At 42.2% G+C, this 26,960-nt stretch overlaps 1 protein-coding gene across 1 annotated transcript in view; it reads right to left on the minus strand.

The window, feature by feature from the left end:
* Positions 1-204: 204 nt before the first annotated feature.
* The window catches only part of ELOVL4 (ELOVL fatty acid elongase 4), a 29,612-nt gene continuing 2,856 nt past the window's right edge, over positions 205-26,960 (minus strand). Inside the window, exons 2-6 of the mRNA XM_075862064.1 lie at positions 18,062-18,249; positions 16,354-16,434; positions 6,039-6,210; positions 1,819-1,946; positions 205-871 (exon numbers count right to left, since the gene is read on the minus strand). Of these exons, the coding sequence (XP_075718179.1) occupies positions 566-871; positions 1,819-1,946; positions 6,039-6,210; positions 16,354-16,434; positions 18,062-18,249 (875 nt within the window). The 3' untranslated portion in view covers positions 205-565. The remainder of the gene's footprint in view (positions 872-1,818; positions 1,947-6,038; positions 6,211-16,353; positions 16,435-18,061; positions 18,250-26,960) is intronic.

The raw sequence follows: 26,960 nt of genomic DNA on the forward strand, positions 1-26,960 counted from the left end.
TTGTCCCAATGGACTGAATGTTGCAAATACTGAACGAGTTTGCCTAAAAGGTACAGAATTTAGAGGATGATTTATGGCGATTTACATGTAGCCGTTGCTCCACCCCATGTTTTTTGTATTCTGGAAGCAATTAAACATAATAGCCTCGTTCTGCCAGCTAAACACCGAGAACGCACCATAATATTATGACACGCTTAACGATAAGAATAGACGATCCCTTGGTTTATTTTACTTGCAGTGATTTCTGCCTCCTCCTTAATCATCTGAATTACAGGTTACAGAATCCTTTTTGCTGCTACAACATATTATTCACTAGGAAATCCCTCGCTGTGCACGAGCCAACAGAGACAGTCATTCCTCCCCCTAGACAAACAAAGTAAAAATAGCAGTACTAGCTGGAAAGAATAAATTAAGGACTGATCAAGCGTCATTATATATAAAAGAAATAATACCAACAGTCAATACATGAACCTAAACAGCTTTTATAGCGCTTGATCAACTGCGTATACCAAAAGGGGATGAGTGGAGGATCCCGATCACCAGACAGAATAAGGCTTGGAGTCAGTTACTCTCGCTTTGCTTTCCCCTTCCTCTTTTTCCTTCCATTCTCTACACCCACTTTGTGGTTATCATGTTTGTTCAGTGCCCCATTAGTAACCGCTCCTCCATTCGCCACAGATTTTCCATTTTGGACAGGCTTTCCACTCCGTGCTGATCCTTTTGGTGCTTTGTATGTCCGATAGTAGAAGTTTGCAAAAAGAACAATGAAGGTGATGGCATATACAATCAGTGCCCAATGCATCCATTTTGGAAAGGGACAATCGATGTAAAGAGATAGGGCAGTGTGGCCAATAGTGACATGGAACTGAACCTAGAAGTCAACAAACCAAAGAACCATTAGACGGATAGAATATGCAATTTTCCATTCAATAGAATTTTTTTTTTATAATGCCGGATTAGTCGGCACTACATAGTCTAAGTGAGCATAGTCTAAATGATTTAACAAATTGTAGCTTTGGTTTTGAATGGTTTGGTGTTGTAATAACTATTGTAGGAGATATCTAGATTGTAAATGATTTTGTTCATCAAACATGTGTAATTGATACACATACCGCAAATAGGCCAATGTCATGTGAGCAGCTATTTACCAAGATCTGTTCAAGACAATTTTAAACTATACCAATATTAGATCTCACACATTAACCACAGAAGTCTCTATATTATAATCTACATCTTCCACGTGTACTCGTTGCCCTTCTTTTTTTTTGCTTTTAGATTATGCAAAGTCCATGTGACAAGATGACAACCATCTCTGTCCTTAGGTTTTAGTGTAATGTGGTGGTCACCTTATGCCCCATGCACACGACCGTCATCCTGGTCCGCAATTACTGACCGTAATTTACGGACCGTGCTCCCAAACTTTATAATGGGAGCACGGCCGGCAAATGCGGATGACTGTCCGCGGCTGTTCGTGCCTGTAATCCCGTACTGTGATTACGGGCACAGTCGTGTGCATGGGGCCTTACGAGTGAGGGATGTATATCCTCCTGCCTACAAAACGATGTAGATACAGATAATACGTTCTCCCTGCAGCCTCTCATTTATTCCCACAACACCAATGAAAGCAGTAACGTCCTGATAAAGAGGCTAGGGAGATAAACATTTCAGTGTGTGGATTACATATAAACGCATACATTTTCGTAAATACAATGGTAATGTAATGTAAATACTATTTTACATTATAAGTACGTTTTACTAAAATTTAGAACAAAGTGTCCATTTGCATAAACCGAGGTAAGAAATATATATATATTTTACCAATTGTAAAATGGTCAAGTATCGTTTCCACCAGAGATACTTCTGAAGATGTGGACCACAGGCAGCTAAGCCGTAATACAAGTACATCACAACATGGATCAAGGTGTTCATATGTGCACCAAAGAAGGCTGGAAGGCAAGACGACACACACACCAACAAATCAGAGACTACAAAGTAATGTAAGGTAAACGTACATTCAATCAGACCATATACTACTAAATATTTATAGCAGCTATCCTCTAGTAGGAATCTATCAGCAGTAATGAGGCCTCAAAACTGCTGACCGCGCTACATACAGGACAGGGACAGCAGTGTAACCATACTGGTGGTGCATGACCGACAAATCTATGTTGTAATGTCCCAGCACAGCAAGTGCCACAGAGATAGGCCCTTCATGTTTATTGCTTTGGACGCTCTTCGCGGAACGCTGCTAATCCCTCCCCTCTGCTCTGAGTGACAGCTTTAGCATCCAATCAGGAGACCAGTAGAGCAACTTGCATGATCGACACCACAGGAATGGTTACACTGCTCTCCCCATCCTGTGTAAAGCCATCCATTAACATCAGTATACCGCAAAAAATAATAAATGGAATATTGTAGTAGACTCCACTATTCAATGTCGTGGTATCCTGTAAAAAAAACATTAAACGGCTACCCTATAAACCTATTGGTAACGGATATGGTAAAAAGATGACTAACCGTGGTATCCATAGCCCATAAAGGCATCCATTTAACTAAAACATCATGAAAAGTTCACAATGTATAGGTTAAATGTATCCCATATTAGTCTATAGGGGACAGATGCCACTGGTCACCCATCACAGCCTCCGTTTGACGTGTATGTTGGGAGCAATTTCTGGCGTATATGTGGAACGCTGGTACATAGAATTACATAGCAAAATTTATGATGACCGCATCAGTACATCGCTAACACCTGAACAGCTCAATGGGCTGTAATGCTGCGGCAGCAATAGGACACTCTGCCAGTGTTTCAGCCACCCAAATTGTCATGAAAAGCTCATGAGGCCACCATAACGACCATGTCCGACAGACCAATATTTTAGCAAACACGAATGTAGTCATATTAGAGCAGATGTGAGAACAGTGGAGCGCATTTATTATTACGGTCTTAAACTGAAGCTGCTTAAAACTGGACCAGGCAGGCAGAAAACGCGCCAAATGTATCACATCGGCTCACACGGTTATATCTAGTGAATCTTGCTAGACAATTTTTCATCACCTGTTGTGCAATTTGTCGTATTTAAGCCACACCACCTTTACTCTATGCCATACTACTTGCTGGAGAGGCGAAAAAAGCGTCTAATACACTTCCTAAGGGTATGTTCACACAGAGTTTTTTTGAGGAGTTTTTTTACGCGGAAACCGCAATGGGAGGCAGGTAAAGCGTATTTTCCTCGCGGCGCTCAAACACCGCGAAAATCGGCGCGCAGGCAGAGGAAAATCTGCCTCAAACTTCCAAACTGAATATTGAGGCAGATTTTCCACCTGCAAAAAACGCGTAAAAAACGCCGTGTTTTTCCTGCGTTGCAGTTCCGTGTGACATCCGTGTGTGGTGCTTGTCTGCGTTTTTTACGCGCATATGTCATCAGTATGTCACGCGTATTGCGTCAGCAAAATAAACTGAAGGAGGTGTTTTTCTATTTTTCATAATTTCTTTAGCATCTGTTGCGTGAATCACGTGAAGCACACGGATGTGCGTTCGTGTGCTGTCCGTGATTTTCACGCACCCATGGACTTCAATGGGTGCGTGATGCGCGAGAAACGCACAAGTATAGGACATGCAGTAAGTTTCACGCAGCGGACACACGCTGCGTGAAAAACACTGATTGTCTGAATGTCCCCATTGATTTGCATAGGTCCGTGCGACGTGCGTTATTTTCACGCACGTAACACGGACATGAAATACGCTTGTGTGAATTAGGCCTTAGGGTAAGGGTACGTTCACACAATTAACAAAACACGTCTGAAAATACAGAGCTGTTTTCAAGGGAAAACAGCTCCTGATTTTCAGACTTTTTTTGAGCAACTCGCGTTTTTCACTGCGTTTTTTACAGCTGAGCTGTTTTCATTGGAGTCTATGAGAAAATGGCTCCAAAAACATCCCAAGAAGCGTCCTGCACTTCTTTTGACGAGCTGTCATTTTACGCGCCGTATTTTGACAGCGACGTGTAAAATGACAGCTCGTCTGCACAGAACATAGTAAGACCCATTGCAAGAAATGGGCAGATGTTTGCCGACGTATTGGAGCCGTCTTTTCAGCTGTAATTTGAGGCATAAAACGCCTCCATTACGTCTGAAAAGAGGTCGTGTACACATACCCTTAGTTTTCACACGTAGGATTGGTGGCAGAAATTTCTCCAACTGAAAATCAGTTTCATTCATCTGAATGGAACTTGCAGAAATTCATGCACCTGCTGCAGAAAATAAAACTGCTGCGTGTGAACTTACCCTTAGTGTTAAAGTCTTCGGACACCTTTAGGGTCTTTTTTAAATTGGAAAGCATTTATTCAAAGATAAAAAATTACTTATAAAAAAATAAAATAAAAATTCACTTCCATTTACTGCTGCAAAAAGCCGTTCTGAGCCGAATCCGCCAGTGAGCTGCACTGACGGCTCAGTTGACAGCGGCTCCTGAGTGATTTTCTAAGCTCCACTCTGATGGAAGTCAAAGTGGATCCACTTTGACTTTATCAGAACGGAGCTTAGAAAATCCCTAAGAAGCACATAGGATCTGCCCAGCGGTCAGTAAAGCTCACTGGCGGATTCGGCTCAGAACGGCTTTTTGCAGCTTCTATGAACGGTGCTACATAGAAGCTGCAGTAGTGAAACAGTGAATTTTAATTTTTTATAAAAGTCAATTACAAAACTTGTTTTTATCACTAAAAAGATGTTTTCCAATAAGAAAAAAAAAAAGAAAAGAATTATAAACAAAAGGACATAGGAAAAAGTGTTGTACCTATAATTTTTGAATTCCGACAAAGCTGTATGAAGACTTGGATTTAGTCAGACGAGTTGTAGTTTTTATTGGCATTATTTTAAGGCACATATAAATTTATTGATTAACTTTTATAATTATGGTTTTGTTTTTTTACACCATGGACCATGCTAACTAACATTACTATTCTGTGAGTCGGTTTTGATTCCGGTGATATAAAATTCATAATTTTTTCAGGTTTTACTAATTTTGCTGAATAAAAGCTTATTTTATGGAAAAAAAACGCATCCGCCTCCCATTGAAATCGATGGGAGGCATTTTCGGCCGTTTTTTGGCGCGTTTTCAGTGTCAAAACTCCATGTGAACAGGGCCTTATTATACGATTGAAAACATATTTTCAATGTTGTTTTTTTTGGGGACTACATTATTTTATTAAATCTTATTCAACTCAAATGTCTTTTTTGTCTCACTGGGGGACTAAAAGATGTGATCCATTGATTGCTCGCATAATGCTTTGGAATACTTAGAGGGGAATTTATTAAGCCTGGCATTTGATACACGAGTCTAAATAGGAAACAAGCTGGAGTGTGATGCGACAAATTCATAAATATGTCGCATCCTCGGGTGTCCGTGCATCAGAGTGAAATCTACGCCAGCCAGGCTCTGGCATAGATTTCTACTATAATTTCCAACAGTTTCTGGTGTTAATTACAGTAAATGTGGCGGGCCACAGTTCACCACACCCATTTCAGTAAGCTCCACCCACTTCTTGGACAAGTGCCAAGACTATTCTATGCTAGAAACCTGCCATATAAAAAGTTGTCAATACCCTACACACACTTATTATTTCAAAGCATTATTGCTGGTCAGTGTAAAATGCATAAGCAAATTAATATACCTTTGTCAGGCCCCAAGCTGCCATTGAAATTCATTGGCAGCCCTTAATTGCATTAGAGGTGCTGATAGACTGACTAACTCATTAGATTGCTATAGACTGCGGCATGTAAGGGTTAACTGAGCTGATCGTTAGGCCTACCCTGCCGCTGGGTCCACACTTGGGAGGGACCAGCAGACGCTTATTGAGTTTCTAATGGAAAGTTGCACTCTATTACGTGAAAAGTCAGCGCTGTAACAGCAGTAAAGAATCTAATTCAAACAACAATAATGTATAATTATTATAATAAACGTACCAAATAAAGTAAAGTAAGCATAAGAAATAAGCCTGAAACAAGGGAAAACTAAAGAGAATAAAAGTGATACATACATTGTCCTCCAGCGACCCACTTGATTCCAATCCACCATAAGGTAAACATTGTACAGTGGTGATATACATGCAGAAAACTTATTTGATTAAATTTTTTTCTCAGTATGAAAAACACTGTATCAAAGTACTCAACTCCTTTTGAGACGTAATACCACCACAGAGCAGATGCTACCTGAAATAGACAGAATAAACCAGGATAAACAAGGTAGGCATGGAAGGAGATTAACAGAAATATTATAAATGTAAATGTTACAAATGTATAGGGAATGTACCACCTATATTATTTTTCTTAACAGGTTCCCGACCGCTGGCTGTCTTTTTACGGCCAGCGGTCAGGGTCTCTGAAGTCCGCCGTATAGACTATTTACGGCGGCACTTCAGAGACTGCGCACAAGCGATCGCGTGCACAAAGCTCTATGCCCTGGCTGTTGCTAACAGCTATGGGCACTGGGCAGAATGTCAGGGGCCAATCTTTTGGCCCCTGAACATGTCATCGCTGTGACAACCAATCACAGCGATCACATGCATTTCTGCGTATAATACAGTGTGCACGCGATCGCGTGCACACAGCCCTGTGCCCACGCTGTTACCAACAGCTCTGGGCACTGGGCAGAGTATCAGGGACCAATCTGATGGTCCCTGAACATGTGGTCGCTGTGAAAACCTATCACAGCGACCACATTTGTTTTATTTTGACTTTTCTGGCAGCAAATCTCCTGCCTCTTTTCTTCTCCTCAAACATTGTTTCAGTTTGAGGAGAAGAAGAGACTCGAGAGAATTGCTGCCAGAGGAATACAGTTACAAAAAAATACAGTGTTACACTATAAAACATTCTCTGTATAGATAGATTTCTATCCATCTATACAATCTATCTATCCATCTATCTTTTTTTCTATCTACCTTTCTTTCTTTTATTCTATTAGAATAGGCAGGTAGGGAGTATATAATTATATATATATCCACATATATATAATATATATAGCAATAGCGGTTTATTTTTTTGTTAGCGGTAGTGTAGATATATATACCAGTTAGTTTGTGTTTTTATAAAATAAAAAAAATAAAAAAGCTTGTTTCGTTAGTGTTAGTGACGTTATGGCGAGGAAGTTGTTTAGCGCCGAGGAGGCATACGCCATGCTGTGGTCTGAGTCGGAGACCGCATCAGAGATGGAACCTGTTTTGGGCAGTGACGATGATAGCGTCACTTCAGGTTCATCTTCAGGGGACGTTGTCCCTGATGCAGTTGAAACTGCAGAACATGAAAGCGCAGGGCCAAGTAGCGCTGTAGCACGGGACAGCCTGGTCCCTCCAGTCCAGGCACTTGTATGGGCACCTGCCCCATCTTTTGGGCCTAGAATCCACGGATTTACTGCCACTCCTGGCATAACCGTGGACAATACAAATTTTGTTCAAATGGATTACTTCCATTTATTTATAACGGACGACATCCTAAATCTGATTGTCCACGAAACGAATTTATATGCCACTCAATATATAAGGCAGAAACCTTCATCCACCCATGCCAGAGATTGGACGCCCACCAATTTGCAGGAATTAAAAAAAAATTTGGGGCTCACCCTAAATATGGGTATTGTCAAAAAGCCCTCCATTAGGTCTTACTGGTCAACAAGACCCGCCCAAGCCACCCCAGTATATTCTGCAGTAATGGCCAGGTCTCGTTATGAGACAATAATGAGGTTCCTCCACTTCAACGACAACGCACAGGCCCCCCCAAGTACCGATGCAAACCGGGATCGGTTGTTCAAAATAAGACCGCTAATAAATTCCCTGAATAATTTATTTCTGCAACTCTACACCCCTGAGCAGAATGTAAGTGTGGACGAATCCCTCCTCAACTTCCATGGCAGACTTAGCTTTCGCCAATATCTACCTTCCAAAAGGGCAAGATATGGCGTTAAGCTTTATAAACTGTGCGAAAGCGGGTCAGGATATACCACCGCCTTCAGAATTTATGAAGGGCGGGACCGCTCAATAAATGTTCCTGGATGCCCCCCTGATCTTTCCACAAGCAGCAAAATTGTGTGGGAGATAATGCAGCCTCTGCTTCACAAGGGGTACCACCTGTACGGTGATAATTTTTATTCCGGTGTGCCCCTGTTTAGGCATTTGCATGCTGCAAGGACTGGGGCATGTGGTACCATGCGCAAAAATCGAATTGGTTTTCCACAGCAATTAGTGGGGAAGCGCATGGTAAAGGGGGACTCTTGTGCTTATGCATCTGAGGAATTGCTGGCGGTCAAGTTCAGGGATCGCAAAGACGTGTATGTGCTAAGCACGATTCATACCGCAGGAACAGTGGCAGTGAGGGAAAGAGGGGCAACATTGGACAAGCACAAACCAGTGAGCGTGTCCGAATATAACAAGTACATGGGGGGGTGGATTTAAGTGACCAGGTTTTACAGCCCTATTTAGTAAAGCGAAAAACAAAAACCTGGTACAAAAAAGTGGCCATTTATTTGTTACAGGTGGCCATCCACAACTCATTTGTGCTCTTCAAAAAAAACAGAGGCAGAGACACATACCTGGATTTCCAGGAGAAAATTATTGAAGGCCTCATTTTTGATGTTCAGGACTCCCGAGAATGCCCCCAGTCTGAGGATGTCACGCGACTGACTGAAAGACACTTCATCAGTCGGATTCCCCCAACACCAACCAGAAGCAAACCTCAGAAAAAGTGCCGCGTCTGCAGAAAAGACGGGCACCACAAAGATTCCCGATATTTCTGTCCCTCATGTCCCTCGCAACCAGGCCTGTGCATTGAGCCATGTTTTAAAAAATACCACACTGTTCTGAATTATTAGATTTTAGTTAATTTGTTGAAAATATATTTGCCCTACATTACTTTTTTATTTTTCCCCTGATTTTACTCCAAGGGTGAGGGAGGGAATGGGTGGGGGGTGGATGTCATGTTTGCATGTTCTCTAAAGTTCATCTGCTGGAGAGCTCCATTTGCATAAACCTGCAATTTCTTATTTTAGAAAACCCCAAAAAATAAATTCCCATTATACCCCTAGATGAATATTTTGGGATCTCTGCTTCAAGAGCAGATATTTTGGAAGTGTTATAGAAACTCTGTTGAGTTTTGTAAAACCAGCTTTGAAAAAAAGCGATTTGTGAAATAAGCTTCTTCTATCGTCCGCCCTCCTACATCTCTATGTGATAATAAGGCCCACATATTTGGTATCCCCATGCACGGGAGAAGTGGCAGAATGTGAAAGGAGATTAATTTTGTCTGTGGTCTATACCGTGTGTGAAAAATGCTGGTATAAACTGACGCATTTGCTAAAAAATTGCTAATTTTATTTTGTTCCATCTTATTCAAGAAACTTTCAGAAGAAAACTGGACTGTCTAAAAATATGATAAACCCCTTGAAGGAAACCTTGTGGGGTCTATTTGTGTGAATGAAGTCATTTATGGGGTGTTTCTAATATTTCAGCAGCATTAGGCCCCCCAGAAAACAGTATGCGGCTATAAAGTCAAGTGCAGAATTCCTGGACCGAAAAGGCCAAAAAGCCTCCTTTTATGCCAAGCCCTGGCACATGCCCGCACAGTGAATAAGGCACACATATTTGGTATCCCCATGCACGGGAGAAGTGGAAGAATGTGAAAGGAGATGAATTTTGTCCGTGGTCCATACTGTGTGTGAAAAATGCTAGCATAAACTGACGCAATTGCTAAATTCTTGCATTTTTTTCCAATTTTGCCCACTTGAGAGAAAAAAATAAAAATGATATATACTGACAAATGCCACTAAAACAAAGCCCTATCTGTCCTTTAAAAAGAGTGTAAAATTCAAAGATGAACTTTATTCACCTGCAGAGTTATAGTCATCTAAAGAAGCGCATAGCAAAATTGTGAAATTTGCTCTGGTCATTTAGCTGTAAAACAGCCTAGTCCTTAACCGGTTAATTAAAACGAGATAGTGAAACAATCCTTTTTTTCCTAATGTGTTTTTATTTTTTCATTGTAGATTTTTTCGATTCTATTTTCTATACTAATAATTATGGGTGAAGCTATCTTTGCCTGAGCTGCTGTTAATTTGCTTTACAGCAGCCACAAGGACCATAGGAACCTGTGAACAGGAGGGGACCTGTTGACTTCTATGTTAGTTTTCTAGGCATGCTGTGTGACCTGTGCAGAGGTCATTGTGCAGGAAGGGATTGGAGGAGGAGCTGTGTCCATCACCTATTATCAATGGTGGATCCTGCGCTATCTATATAGAGGTGTTACCTGTCATTGTAATCCTGCCTGTGATAAGATCACTGCTGAGAAGTGATCTCTACAGAACAGGAAGAGTCAGTATATTGTGAGGCTCAGTGGTCAGAGTGAAAACTGCAAGATTTTAGGATATTTTTTTTAATACAGATAACGACATAGAATTTTTTTTGATTATTATTTGATGACACATTCCCTGTAAAATTATTGAATTGACTAAATACACATTTCCAATAGTATGACACTTTACAGTATGGCACAATTTCTCCTGCACTCTTGCAATTGGAAATATAGTAAAGAGATTAATTTTATTTTTCATAAAACTGTCACTTTGTAATAGAGTTTACATCTTTTGTACACGGTTTGTGAACTGGTGTGTAATTCTATAAATGAAGCCAGCAATGTAAACATTGTTTTCTTTCTGGTTGTCATGGACATGTATAGATTAGCATGGACTCTCTGGACGTACATACCTATAGTCGTGGCTGAGCAACACATCGTCATATTGTTTTCCTACTTTTAGGCCCTCTGCACACGACCGTGCCCTTAATCATGGCTGGCCGTGGACAACACCCGCATTTGCGGGTCGTACTCCCATTCTAAAGTATGGGAAGCACGGTCCATAAAAGCAAAAAATAGGACATGTCCTATCTTTTGTGGAGGCTTTCTATGTTCTATGGCCCAGACACCTTCCCGTAAATATACGGGAAGGTGTCTGTGGGCAATAGAAGTGAATGGGTCCGTAATTACGAACTAATTCTACGGTTGTGTGCATGGGGCCTTAGGCCGGGTTCACACTGAGTTTTTTGCAGGAGGATTTTCCTCTGCCTGCACGCCGATTTTTGTGGCGCTTTTTGCCCGCGGCCATTGAGCGCCGCGGGCATAAAACGCCGCGAAATACGCTTTCTCTGCCTCCCATTGATGTCAATGGGAGGTCAGAGGTGTAAACGCCTGAGGATAGGGCATGTCCCTTCTTTTTCCCGTGACCAGTTTTTCCGCTCGCCGGAAAATTAATGGGAGGCATTTTCGGCCGTTTTTTGGCGCGGTTTCCGCGTCAAAAAACGCAGTGTGAACTCCCCCTTAGACTCTGGAACAAACAAACAGTCAGCCTAATTTATAAAAACGGTCTAAAAAAAACACAAAAAAACTGACCTAGTTGCTCATGGCAACTATTCACTGTCCAGCTTTCATATAACCAGAGCAGCTTAAAAAAAAATTAAAGCTTAACTCTGATTGGTTGTTATGGGCAATGAGGCCAGTTTTTGTTTTGGACAGTTTTGATCAAGAAGACCCATAGTTCACACAACTTATAAATCGTATAAAAGACTTATGAATTACCTTATTTATTTACTATTGTATACATTACATTATTGGGGGGCAGCTATCTTGCCTGAGCTGCTGCTCTTTGCTGTGAACATAGTTTCAGAGATTTTCTTTAGGGCAGGAACGTTGACATCAAAAAATGACTTATTGGCTTCTTCGGGAGAATGTTGTGGGAATGCTCTATTACATGTGCAGGGATCACTGAGCAGGAGAGGAACTGAACTGTCCCAATCAAGTATTGTCAATGGTATGATTCTGTGTTATCTGACTCATGTTTATAGTAGAGGTGCTACTTTTCATTATGATCCTGCCCTCGTATAATAAGAGAACAGCTGGCCCTATCTGCAGTGTACACAGTACAAGATAAAACGTAAGCTCTTCAAAACAGGAAGCGTCAGCATATTGTGAAGCTCAGTGCCTAGTGTGAAAACTCCCGGATTTCAGAATTTTTTATAAGACAGAGATGTGAAAGAAAAAAAGTAAATAAATCCATTTTTAAATTTATGTTGAACATGAAAACATGATATAAAGAATTGGTCACTTTCTGACAATAGATTTTGTTTCATGCTGCTTGACCAGTCTAGAACCGCTTTAAAGAGAACCTGTCACCAGCATTTCCCCTATTGAACTTTACTTCTCCCTCACTGGCCGCTGCTATCAAAAGTTCATTGCCGTTATCCCCTCTCCTAAACTCCTCCTCCGACTGTAAATAATGGTCTGCAAACATTTTGCGCCTTTTATCGTAATAATCCGGTCCCTTTGTGTGCACACCCCAGAAGAGGACATCAATACACAAGCGCAGGATTTTGTGTGCTGGGGGAAGGCGAGGAGCTGTCAATCAAAAGTAAGGAGGCGGAGTAAACCCGGAAAGACTTGAGGAATGAAGATATGACTCTTTTCTGCTCATTAGCATACGATGTGGGAACACTAAAAAACGAAATACTAAAAAGGTACAGAACCGACTAACAAGACAATTCTAGGCTATATAGAAATTATTTTTCACCCACTACCACCAGGTATTGCTGGTTTAATAGGTGAAATGCTGGTGACACGTTCCCTTTAAATACATGGACAATGAACCTCCACATTATGGGCATACTGTTGAGACATATTTTATTTGCTTTAAAAAAAATAAAAAAAAATAATTTAACTGTATTCAGAAAATATTAGTAAAACAGAATCCAGGTGTACTAGTCCGTCTCAATGAATTAGAATATCATCAAAAAGTACATTTATTTCAGTAATTCAATTCAAAAAGTGTCTCTCCTATATTCTATAGATTCATTACACACAGAGTGATCTATTGCCAGCATTATTTTCTTTTCATGTTGATGATTATGGATAACAGTTGATGAAAACCCAAAATTTTGTGTTTCAGAAAATTTGAATATTATATAAGCCCAATTTCAAAAATGATTTTTAATAATGAAATTTTGGCCTACTGAAAATTACCGTATTTTTCGGACTATAAGACGCACTCAGGTTTTAGACAACAGAAAATAGGACAAAAAAATTCATATTTTACTTCTTTTACAAAGAAAAAGCTATTGGTAAAAAAAATTTTTTAAAAATGTGTTCATTCAATCAAAATATTGCTGGTTAAAAAAAATTTGTTCGGTTTCACCACATTCTGAGAGCCATAACTTATATTTTTTAATCGTTTGAGGGCTTAATTTTTGCGGGACGAGCTGCAGTTTTTATTAGCACCCCTTTTCGGTACATACGATTTTTTTTATCACTTTTTATTTATTGTTTTCTTAGTGCTATGGTGACCAAAAAAACAACGATTCTGGGGTCTAACTTTTTTTTTTTTTTTATGCCGTTCACCGTGCGTCAAATAATGCTATATTGTAATAGTTCCATACTTTTACAGACCCAGCAATACCAATTTTTTTTATTTTTACATTGTGCTTGGGGAAAAATGTTTATTTTAACTTTTAATATTTTTTTACACTCCCGAAAATTGATCTAACTTTTTTTTTTATACATTTTATTAGTTCCCCTACGGGACTTGGACCATCGATCATTAGATTGCTGGTACAATACATGGATGAGTTACGGAAACAGCGTAACTCGCTGAGCTACGCTGTTTCCGGAACTCCTATAGTAGTGAATGGCAATTACAGAAGCAACGTAGCATGCGAGCTACGCTGTTTCTGTAACTACTATTCAGTTCTATGGCAATTACGGCAACAGCGTAGATCAGCGAGTTACACGGTTTCCGTAACTCGACCATGTACGCTGTTTTCGTAGCTACCGCGTTCCGGAAACTGCGTAGCCCGTGGTGCTACGCTGTTTCCTTAACTCCGATTTACATCTATGGCGTTACGGAAACAGCGTAGCACAGTGGACACTCGGCTGTTTCCGTAACTCCCAACCACCTAACCAGGAAGTGGCTGGGAGGCAGCGGAACCGGGTAAGATAGAATGGGGTTTAGGGGCCACCGTTATAGAGATAGGTGCGGATCCTTCATAAGAAGACCCCTATAAATGCCGCGGTTGCTATTGACTGCGGCATCGCTCTTACTGGCCGTTAGAGCAGCGTATCAGCTGTAAAACACAGCTGACACCTGCAGTGTATGGAGTATGGAGCGGGATCAGCGCTGATCGCCCCCATGCCACGCCGCATTGCTGCAGTAATTCATGCAAAAGGAGCCCCGACCAAGTATTGAGGGCATATACAAGACATACCGTATTTTTCGGACTATAAGACACAGTTTTTGCAAAAATAAATCTGCGTCTTATAGTTGGCAGTCAAAGGATCCGGCAGCGCCGTGCCCCCTGACGCTCCAAACATCATCCCCTCTCCGTTCCATGATGTGCCGGCACATCATGGGTCGGGAAGGGGTTAAGTAAGAAGCGTCAGGGGGCACGGCGCTGCCGGATCCTTTGACTGCCAACTATAAGACGCAGATTTATTTTTGCAAAAACTGTGTCTTATAGTCCGAAAAATACGGTATGTCTTGTATATGCCCTCAATACTTGGTCGGGGCTCCTTTTGCATGAATTACTGCAGCAATGCGGCGTGGCATGGGGGCGATCAGCCTGTGGCACTGCTGAGGTGTTATGGAAGCCCAGGTTGCTTTGATAGCGGCCTTCAGTTCGTCTGCATTGTTGGGTCTGGTGTCTCATCTTCCTCTTGACAATACCCCATAGATTCTCTATGGGGTTTAGGTCAGGCGAGTTTGCTGGCCAATCAAGCACAGTGATACTGTGGTTATTACACCAGGTATTGGCACTTTTGGCAGTGTGGGCAGGCGCCAGGTCCTGCTGGAAAATGAAATCAGCATCTCCATAAAGCTTGTCAGCAGAGGGAAGCATGAAGTGCTCTAAAATTTCCTGGTAGACGCCTGAGCTGACTCTGGACTTGATGTAACACAGTGGACCAACACCAGCAGATGACATGGCTCCCCAAACCACCACTGACTGTGGAAACTTCACACTGGAACGCAAGCAACTTGGATTGATGCCTCTCCACTCTTCCTCCAGACTCTGGGACCTGGATTTCCAAGTGAAATGCAAAATGTACTTACATCTGAAAACAGGACTTTGGACCACTGATCAACAGCGTTGGTCCACTGTGTTACATCAAGTCCAGTGTCAGCGCAGCCGTCTAGCAGGACATTTTAGAGCATTCATGCCTCAGTCGGGCTAATGGAGCCCTATGTACACATTTAGCATATATGCTGAGAGCTTGCCCGACATACACGTTAAATGTATGGCCAAAACGTGATCTGAAGGGGGCCTTACAGATCAAGAAATTCCTTTATAAGCACTCCCGTAACAGAGATTTAAAGGGGTATTCCCACCATCCAACTATTTTGCCAAATTTGAACAGCCTCGGTAAAAATGAAAAACCATGCCTACTGTGTGGTCCCCAATTTGCAGTACCTGCTGGCTTGGGTTTTCTGAAACCTGCAAATCTATTGTTTTTTTAGTGAGCACAGTGTGTAATGGGCAGTCCAGGAAATAGTGTCATGTGACTCCCGTCACGTGAAGAACTACAATTAACATGCACTCCCTGCACTCTGCTTGACCGCTTCTTTCCTTGAGACTGTAATGCGCATGATTGATCTGATAAGGACGGGTTAACTACGCATTCTCAAACCCCATTGCTACCATAAAATCAACGTAGTAATCTGCTCATGCTCGTCTTGTAAGGATTGGACTACTACCGGGCCGGCTGTAGCTATAAGCAACAAAGATGAAACAAATGTATGAATAGGGGTAGTTGGACAACATTTTTCTTATAAATGACCGTTTTGAAAAGAAAAAAAAAAAGTAAATTACAGATAGTATAATTTTCAAAGTGCAATAAAATAGGACATGATCTTTATTGTGGGAAAACCCCTTTAATGAATAAATTTTTGCTTATCAGGCTCCGTTTACAAGTGTTCGATTCGACAGTGATTACAACATGGATTCCACGCTGAAATCGGTGTCAAATCGGAAGACAATCCACATCCCATGGTGTTTTCGGCAATCCTGTTCACATGCTATGGAAACTTTCATGCTGCATATTTCCGCGGATTCCATGCGGAAAAGCTGATTATTATCCCCATAAAATGACAATGGGGCTAATCCTCATGCAGATCAGCTGCTCACCTGCAGCAGAAATCCAAGTGTAGGCCTCAGATTTCGGTCACGGAAATATACGTCGGATTTAATGCTGCCGTGTAAATGGTGCCTAATGTCCAACAACACTTTAAAAGTTCTTATAAATGTCCCTCAGTAAACATTAAGATCAAATACTTACTCTGACTTCATTAACATCATCTGAGTAATCTACAGTCTGACAAATGTAACTGTATCCTGCTGCTCTCGCTCCTAAGAATAGCTAAAAAGAAAAAAGAAAATCAGTGAAGTAAAACTAAAGAGGATTCTACTGTTCATGTTCACAGACACAATGAATGAGACTTGTCGCATAGATGGTGAAAATAGACCATATTGGGGAAATCCCTATTTAATGCTGGGCGATACTACAGGTCTCATGAACAATTGTGTATGTGGAGAAACTGTACAAATAATCCAGAACGGGCATTTTTGGATGTGTCTATGCATCAAAAGACACATAAAACCTCTCAGCAATTCTGATTGGCCGAGGGCTCAGCAAAATGCATACTGAAACTCTGGATTTCTTAAGGCAATAGGAATCAAACATGTCTGACCCTTCTCTAACCCTAAAATCAGTCGATGGGGAAGAGTCGGGACACCGCCATACACATTAGAGGGTCAGCCGGTTCACCGAAATTGCCGGTTTCGGCCGACCTAAATCTTATATATATGGCCGCCTTTAGTATTATACAGGTGATATACTTATTTTCAGTGAAACATGGATGTTTTCTCTATGGGATATCGTTAAATCATGACTAGAGGAATGTAGATGAGAAACACTGCACCAATGGGGCTTATATATATATATATATATATATATATATATAGGGACAGTTTTTATCCATTAGCTACAAAAGGCCCATGTCCAGGGAAAGCCCTGTAGGAAAGGGCAACTTCTCTTTAAAGAGGCTCTGTCACCAGATTTTGCAACCCCTATCTGCTATTGCAGCAGATCGGCGCTGCAATGTAGATTACAGTAACGGTTTTATTTTTAAAAAACGAGCATTTTTGGCCAAGTTATGACCATTTTTGTATTTATGCAAATGAGGCTTGCAAAAGTACAACTGGGTGTGTTTAAAAGTAAAAGTACAACTGGGCGTGTATTATGTGCCTACATCGGGGCGTGTTTACTACTTTTACTAGCTGGGCGTTCTGACGAGAAGTATCATCCACTTCTCTTCAGAACGCCCAGCTTCTGGCAGATCACGCTGTGACGTCACTCACAGGTCCTGCATCGTGTCAGACGAGCGAGGACACATCGGCACCAGAGGCTACAGTTGATTCTGCAGCAGCATCAGCATTTGCAGGTAAGTAGCTACATCGACTTACCTGCAAACGCTGATGCTGCTGCAGAATCAACTGTAACCTCTGGTGCCGATGTGTCCTCGCTCGTCCGACACGATGCAGGACCTGTGAGTGACGTCACAGCGTGATCTCTCGAGAACACGGCTGTGTCTGCACTGCCAGAAGCTGGGCGTTGTGAAGAGAAGTGGATGATACTTCTCATCAGAACGCCCAGCTAGTAAAAGTAGTAAAAACGCCCCGATGTACGCACATAATACACGCCCAGTTGTACTTTTACTTTTAAACACGCCCAGTTGTACTTTTGCAAGCCTCATTTGCATAAATACAAAAATGGTCATAACTTGGCCAAAAATGCTCGTTTTTTAAAAATAAAAACGTTACTCTTATCTACATTGCAGCGCCGATCTGCTGCAATAGCAGATAGGGGTTGCAAAATCTGGTGACAGAGCCTCTTTAAGGTCAGGTACAGATTATAGTTTATGCAGCAGTCTCCATTCAATACATGCAATATGGGGATGTAAATGTATGCAAACAATAATACTAACCTCCTTAAATATAAAGAAGTTCAAGATAACCATGCCGAAATTGTAGCCAATTAACAGGTAACGTAGCTGGAAAGGTTCTCGATTCTTCATGAACTTGGGACCCAGCCACACAACAAGTAGGTAAAGTGTGCTGATGGCCAACGTTGGTAACGGAGACTGCATCAAGGGCCATTTTTCAACCCGTTTATCTGAGAAAAACAATTGCAATAAAATGATAATTACACAATTGTATCAAATTAACAAAATACAACTAACTATATAGTATATGTTATCAGAAAAACTTATTTTGGGGACATAATAAACATTTTTTTTTTAAAAACACGTTATGCTTCATGGGGCAGAATACATGTACCACACGCATCACTACAAGACTTCAAAACGGACTTGTAGGGACTACAGCCCCATTCACATCGCGTTATTGCCCTACGTTTATCGTGTACGTCAGGATAGCTCCCACTATAGGAAAAAACGAGAGAAACAAAGTGCACATAGTGCATGAACCAGTAGTCTCAAAGAAATGAGAAACAGTGGTCAATTATGCTGACCTTGTGATGTTATGCTGGGAGCATAACATCCAATAAAACGTGTCCAAGGATCCACCTAAATGAACGGTTGCAGCCCAAATTCTGGTCCGAAAGCCGTGATCGCATCGCTGTATATATTGGAGAAATAGAAGAGTGGAAAGCGGAATGATGGGGGGCGCAGCCGTGAACAAACTCATTTTTAATTGTACAGATAAGACAACAAAGTGTTTCAAGGCCGTACTGGCCCCTTCCTCAGGTTAAGTACAAGTGATACACGAGTTCATGATACATACTGTTATATAGCAAGCTAAGAGGTCGGTAGTCACATCGACTACCGGGTCAGGAGTAAAAGGTTAAACGTTCACTTTCAAAAATTGCAGTGTAGAGTTAAAAATTTTCCTGATAAAAAATAGCAATAAAACTGTAAATGTGGACTTCAATATGTGGGAAGGACGGTCCAACCCCTACTTTGCCGACTTAATAAGCACAGGTCTAATTGCAAAAATAAATTTCTCCTCCAGTGTTTCTAAACATTGCACCCTTGTACACGACGGTGACTTCCATTGTTTCACCATCACTCCGATTGACCATATAAATGAAAGTCAAGCAGATCGTTTCAATACCCGATGTAAACGGGAAATCTTCTGGATCTATAAATTAAAAACACGAACACCAACAGGTCTAAATGAGATAACAGAAACTATTATCTAAAATCGATTGAAATCCTAAGATAAATAAATGATCTCCAACTCAGAATATATCTTGCATATCATGTACATGCCTATTTTAATACACGGAGAACATGATTTCTAATGATAACCAATGGCTCGCTTCTATTTAATTGAGATATACCACCGACCATTTGTATTTAGAGAAATGGGTAAATAAATCGACTATTAATAAATCATATACAGTCCATAAAGAAATTTGATATATAAGCAGGCACTTACCCATGAGGCTCTCATAATACCTTGTTCCTTCGCTCCTTTTTTCTTTTCTTCCAAAATATTCTATTATTTATTTTTATTTACTTTTTATTTGTGGAAAACATTAATAAAAAAATAAGCTTAAAAATAAATGTTTGTGTTTTACGTAAATGTAACGTTTTTAGGATGTAACGGGGTCATTTAATTTGTGACCTTTTGCCATATTACGCTGCTATGTCACTTTTTAAAAAAAAATTAATTTAAAAATTGTTAAATAAAATAAATGGGGTTGTGTCTTCATGTAAGTGGTGGGACCACTCAATGCCTGCCAAATTGACTATGATTTATGCCATATCAGAAATCGACACCATCTCCTGGGCCCCTAGATTTTACTTTCTGGCGCATAGACAGCACAAGATGCAACATATTTATTAAGAGTCGTGCGTCTCTTAATAAATTAGTCACATCTTACTGCTGCGAGTTTCAGACTTATACTGGCGTATGAAACGCCAGACTTAGTAAATCTCCCAAGTGTTGTGTCACGTAAGGGTATGTTGACACGCAGTGACCAAAAACGTCTGAAAATGCGGAGCTGTTTTCAAGAGAAAATAGCTCCTGATTTTCAGAAGTTTTTTGTGCCTCTCGCGATTTTCAAGCTTTTTTCAATAGAGTCTATGGAAATGGCTCCAAAAACGTCCCAAGAACTGTCCTGCACTTCATTTTTGCGGCCGTATTTATACGCGTAAAAAAACGAGGCGAAAAACGATCCGTTGGACCAGAACGCCGTTTTCCCATTTAAATCAATGGGCAGAAGTTTGGAGGCGTTCTGCTTCCGATTTTTCGGCCGTTTACGGCCCAAAAAACAGCCGAAAATAGGCCGTGTGAACATACCCTTACAAAACCCTCAGAATTCTAAATACAAATGGTCATCTCATAAACGATCAGCAAAGATATTTCTTGTACGCAGTGTTCAAGGGTTCTAAAAATAATCTCAATGCACCGTTCACTGGATTCATGTTAAGACAAAATAACATACAACAAGGGCATGGCCAGACGTGGCGTATTTCTGTAGACACTGTCCGCATCAATGCCGCACATAATATGCGTCGCAGATTCCGTTGCGCCTTTGCCTAAAATGTGCAGTAAATTGCTGCGGATTAGCCGTTGCGTATTCAGGTGAAGAAAACATCGTGCTGTCTTTTAAAACATTTCTTCTCAGTCTGGCTATAGACCTCGAAACACATAGGTCCAGTCAGAATGAAGAAATATCCTGTTCCTGAAAGCAATCCGCAACGCAACACACATAACATCTCCGGATTTCATTGCAGAATTTTGAATCTCCATTGAAGTCATTGCTGCAAACACCAAATTCCGCACCGCAACCTATGGTCCACAGCGGACTTTTCCGCCACGTCTGCATGAAGCGAACTAAAAAAGGTGTGGAAACCAATGGAGAAACTGTCCGCTGCGGATTTCCAGAGCAATTCCACCACGTCTGGCCATGCCCTAACAGTCTGGAAGAACAAATAGCTATCCAAAGTGTCTGTAACATTCAGAGGCTAAAACCTGTCCCATCCTAATCCTGCTTATAAAAGTGGTGATCTTGTTACAATGCATCAGTATAGGTAAAGTCTATCAGCCTGGAGTCCAGGAGAGAACACAGATTTAGGCCTCATGCACACGACCGTAAAAACTCCCGTTATTATGGGTCGTAATTGCGACCCGAAATAACGGGCCCATAGACTTCTATTGGCCACGGGTACCTCCCCGTATGCTTACGAGAAGGTGCCCGTGCCGTTGAAGAAGATAGAACGTCCTATTTGAGGCCGTAATAACGGCATGGGCAGCCCATAGAAGTCTATGGAGCTCCCGTAATTACGGGTGGCAACGTGTGTGCACCCGTCATTACGGCAGCATTGCTAGGCGACGTCAGTAAATAGTCACTGTCCAGGGTGCTGAAAGAGTTAACTGATCGGCAGAAACTCTTTCAGCACCCTGGACAGTGAATTCCAATCACAATATAGAGCAACCTGTAAAAAAAAAAAAAAAAAAAAAAAAAAAAAAGATGTTCATACTTGCCGAGAACTTCCTGCTTCTTCCTCCAGTCCGGCCTCCCGGCCGTTGCCTGGTGACGCGTCCCTCTCTTGACATCCGGTCAGACATCCCTGGATGTCGTTTCAGCCCATGTGACCGCTGCAGCCAATCACAGGCTGCAGCGGTCACATGGACTGCCGCGTCATCCAGGGATGTCGGGCTGGATGTCGAGAGGGACGCGTCACCAAGGCAACGGCTGGGTAAGTATGAATTTCTTTTACTTTTACTTCGGAAAGGGCTGCCCCTTCTCTCTATCCTGCACTGATAGAGAGAAGGGGCTGCCGATTAGTGCAGTGCAATTTTGCCCGTAAATATGGGTGGAATACTGGTGACACCGGAACCGTATTTACGGGCACGGGTCCGTAAATACTGGTGCAAAACGGGTCGAATACGTGTGACACCGGACCCGTATTTACGCCAGTATTTACGGGAGGGAAAAAATACGTTTGTGTGCATGAGGCCTTTTGCTGATGTTGGGATTAGTTTACAGGAAAACTAACAAACCTTTAAAGAGAACCTTTCACCTTCCCATACATGTGCAGCATGTAATGGGGAGGGCTGCACAAACCCTGGGGCACTTTACATTTTTTTTCTACCCTCCTCCGTTATTTCGTTATATTTGGAGCCTGATATTTAAATAACCTCCTGAACTGTCAATGGGGAGTGTACTGGCAAGGGGGCGTGTTACTATAGCTGTGACACTGTCCAATCAGATACGGACAGTGTTACAGCAAGAGTGAGGACAGAGGAGAGTGTGCGCGAGCGCTCTCACTCTTCAGCTTTCAAGATCAGTCTTCTGCCGAACTGGCAAGGGGGCGTGTCACTGCTATGGACAGTGCAAGCGTCCGTAGCAGTGACACGCCCCCTTGCCAGTTCGGCAGACAAAGTACAAGACTGTTCTCTCGCAAGAGCTGAAGAGACGAGAGCGTGCATGCGCGCTCTCCACAGCTCCTACACTGTCTGTAGCAGTGACACGTTCCCTTACCAGTTCGGCAGAAGACTGATCTTGAAAGCTGAAGAGCGCGCACACTCTCCTCTATCCTCGCTCTTGCTGTAACACTGTCCGTATCTGACTGGACAGTGTCACAGCCATAGTAACACGCCCACTTGCCAGTACACGCCCTATTGACAGTTCAGGGGGTTATTTAAATACGGGCGCCAAATATAACGGCACCGATATCTAAATAATGTAGAAGGGTAGAAAAAAAAAGTTCATTGCCCCAGGGTTTGTGCAGCCCTGCCCATTACATGCTGCACTCAGCTGCACATGTATGGGGAGGTGAAAGGTTCTCTTTAACACATTACCACCTTTTCTTTCTATTCCTAGGTTTGGAACCTGTTATGTGTACACTACGGGTACACAGCATTTATCTAGGGGCTTCTCACACTGTGCTTTCATTATACACTGCAGTGTATAATAATGTCATTAGATGTACTTTCCTGCAATTTATATGAGTTGGGGGGGGATAAATGGCTAATGCCTAATGCACACGACCGTTGTGCCACTCGGGACGTTTTTGACGGCATCTGAGTGGCACCCGATAGTCTTCACGGACCCATTCACTTTAGCGGGTGAATCTGGTCCGTGATGGCACACACGGTCATGTGCATGAGGCGTTAGGCTACATTCACACGACAGTGAAAAAAAATGGCCATTAAAAACTGATCAACTGTCAGTTTTTCATGGCCATTTTGCATCAGTGTGTCTCCAAATTTCCATCCATTTTCAGTCCGTCTGTCCGTTTTTCATGGCCGTTAAAAATAACTGATGGATTTAATTTGTTGGTTTTATTTTCCAAACCCCCTGAAAACATCACAGTTCCAATGTAGATAGTGCTGCAATGACCCTGTAGATAGTGCACAGTGCCCACTGTAGATAGTGCCCACATAGTGCCACAGTGCCCACATATAATGTGACAGTGCCCACATATAAAGTGACAGTGCCCATGTAGATAGCGCCACACCCCTGTAGATAGCACCACACCCCCTTTGTAGATAGCACCACCCGCACTGTAGATAGCACCAGAGATCTCGTGATGCTCTGGCCGGACACTCCAAAGTTAAAGACTGACATCACTGTCCATATATGGATAGTAATGTCAAGGGCTTCCCCGGGCTCAGCGCTCAAAGTAGCGCTGTGTGGGGGGAATCCTCGGCCAGGATCAGTTTTTACAGGCCATTACAAGGATTGATTCATAAAACACGGCCAGTAAAAACTGATCCATTGACTACTATGGGAGCCGTGGGGCCGTCAAAACGGCCAAAAATAGGACATGTCCTATTTTTTGATGGCCTGTTTTCACGGGCCGTTAAAAATCGGCCGTGTGAATACACCCACATAACTCTATTGTTCTGAATACGGCCATTACAAAAAAGTTGTGTGAATGTAGCTTTAGAAAGATTGAGAAACTGTCCTACTTCAAGCAGGTGTCTGCCCAACTTATCTTCCATTACTGCATCTATCTACAGAACAGGAGTCATCTAACACCATCCGACCTGGTAAGGCGGCCGCCATATCCAGGCGGACAATGAGTGGAGAGTTGGCGCGCTGCTGTCTTCATTGATACCTATGAGAATTAGAAAAACAGCCAAGCAAGCAGGTATTTTTTCTGGGATTGAAGAAAACATAATAATAACATAATGTGTTATCCCAGCATTCCTTTGTATGCAGATCTCAGGTTATAGCGATCCAATGCCTGCTGGCTATTCGCAGCCACCCCTTCATTCATTCTCTGCCTGGATGCAGCTGCCCCACCAGGCAGGACTGGAGTCGGGCGATCCCTCTATGCAGTTCTGGGACCTGAATCTAACAGACATTTATGGCACATCCTGAGGATATACTCTGAATGCCTGGGTTGGGAAAACCCTATAAATAACAGAAATGGTGGTTTCTAACTCCATATTATACGTGTTATTATAGTATATAAACCAGCACACTTCTGTGTATTGCTTTGGAGGTTGAAGTCCACGTCCCCAATATGTCTGGCAATCCAGCAAGACAATCTAGGCCTGCAACATCAGGGAAGATATGAGATTTGAAGTAGTCAAAAAGGAACAGCTTAGAAGAGTTTTCCCATGAGGGACATTTATGGCATATCCACAGGATATGTCATAAATGTCAGATAGATGTGGGTCCCACCTCTGCGACACAATACCTCTCTAGAACCGGGCCCCCTAATCTCCGGTCCAGCTTTTTGTGCGCACTGTATCCCGACCACTTCCCGATTACACGGTCGGAAGTTAGGGAAACAGCGTAACTCTATGAGCTACGCTGTTTACGTAACTACCATAGTAGTGAATAGCAGTTACGGAAGAAGCGTAGCTCAGCGAGTTACGCTGTTTCCGTAACTCCCGACCACGTAATCAGTAAGTGGTCGGGAGGCAGCGTGAGCACAAAAAGCTAGAACGGGGATTAGGGGGCCCAGTTCTAGAGATAGGTGCGGGTCTCAGAGGTGGAACCCGCATCGATCTTACATTTATGACAAATCCTGTGGCTATGCCCGAAATGTTTCTCATGGGAAAACCCCTTTACGTCGAAAGGGCTGCAAATTAGGACTACAACATAGCTAACCCTGACCTTACTGCCTATTGTTCTCCATTATACCTATAATGCTGATGAGCAGCAGATGACTCTATAATCTCAGGACCTGCTGTCACACAAATTAATCTCCGGTAAAGAAGACATTGATGAACACTCAGCAGATGTGATATCATCAGAAGAATATATATTGTTTTATTATAAACTGGGGCTTCCAAATTTCTGAAAATTTGATCACGCCCCCAGCTTTTATGCGAAGCTAGAAAAATCATAAGCTGCTAGTGACAAGTATCAGATCCACTATATGCACCATCAGCGGAAGAGAGACCTGTGTGCATTGCTACATTAGAGAAACCATCTTATGAGAAGTCCCTAAGGCCAATTACACATTAACAAATGTATGTATTAGGGTATTAGGCTAGGAAGAAGGAAGAGAGTACCACATAACTGCGAGATCACACTATACAGAGTGTGCTTATAGACTCAAACCATGGAGACACAGGTCTGTATTGGAAAGTGATTTTTAGCATTGACGAACACTTTAAAAAAAAAAAAAATTATCTTAGGAAACCTCGGACAATGCATAACAAAAAAAAAGGCTAAAAACAAATATGCAAGTACTTATAAATCACTCTACTGGAAAAAATTTGTAAGCAAAATATAAAAATCAAATAAAACCCTAAATTAACTCAGACCTCAGACCACACCACTTGAACGGGATAGCGGTGCAATACCTTGCGCGGCCGCTACAAATGGAACGGCACCTGCAAGTACGAACGAGAACCATATAAACAATGAAGAGGCTGTGGTGCCTTCAAACAGGCGATCGGTAGGGGTGCCGAGAGTCGGACCCCCACCGATTTAATATTGATGGCCTATCCTATGAACAGGGCGTCAATTTTAGAAACCCGAATAACTCCTTTAACATATTTTCTACCATCCTCAATGCAGCATAGCAACCTAAGCAACACAAAATCAATACGCATTACTTGCTATGGCTCATGCTAAAAAGCCAGAATTGATTTCCCACAGGGAACCTATATAATGGCATTATCTGCAGCCTGAAGGAAATTCTTCAGATCTTAACGCACTGATCTCAAGCATCTTCAGCAGTTTTCAATTATTACAAGGCCTTGAAAAGTGATGCCTGTGATAACCCTAGTCGCTACTGCAAAAGATACAGGGGAATTTATTATTCGTTCTGCACTAGTTTTCTGGCGTAGAAAAGGCGCAAATGCAGCAAAAGTCGCAACTTAGCATAAAATTGCGACTTTTGCAGCATTACACCGTTGATGGCACTTTACCAAAGGGTGGGTGGAGCTTAGTGGAAAAGGGCAGGGCCACCCGCAGCTCAACACATTTACTAGAATTTACTCCAGAAGTTGGCAGAAACCATAGATCTGTGGGTATGTGGACCCACTGGGCCGTACCGGGATAGCAGCTTGCCAAACAGTGTATCAAGTCAATGTCTAAATAGGCCAAGCACAAGGGTACCTGTAGCATTTCAGACAGTAGTATCGGCTAGGCTCAGATGGGACCATGGCAGCAGACACCAGGCGTGGTGTAAGGATATGTTCACACTACCTATTTTCAGCCATTTTTCGGGCCGTAGACGCCCCGAAAAACGGCTAAAAATACGGGGGGCTAAACGCCTCCAAACATCTGCCCATTGATTTCAGGTAGCACAGGATCCACGTACGGGAACACTGGGGACCATTTGCAAGACTAACACGGGTAAACACAACACCACTCAGGCAATGAGTGAAAGGGCAGAGCCCTTTTAAAGGTCCAGGGTAATTATGGGTAAATTGAAGATT

The sequence above is a fragment of the Rhinoderma darwinii genome, chromosome 4 (genome assembly GCF_050947455.1).
Source record: "Rhinoderma darwinii isolate aRhiDar2 chromosome 4, aRhiDar2.hap1, whole genome shotgun sequence".
In the NCBI taxonomy this organism is placed as follows: domain Eukaryota; kingdom Metazoa; phylum Chordata; class Amphibia; order Anura; family Rhinodermatidae; genus Rhinoderma; species Rhinoderma darwinii.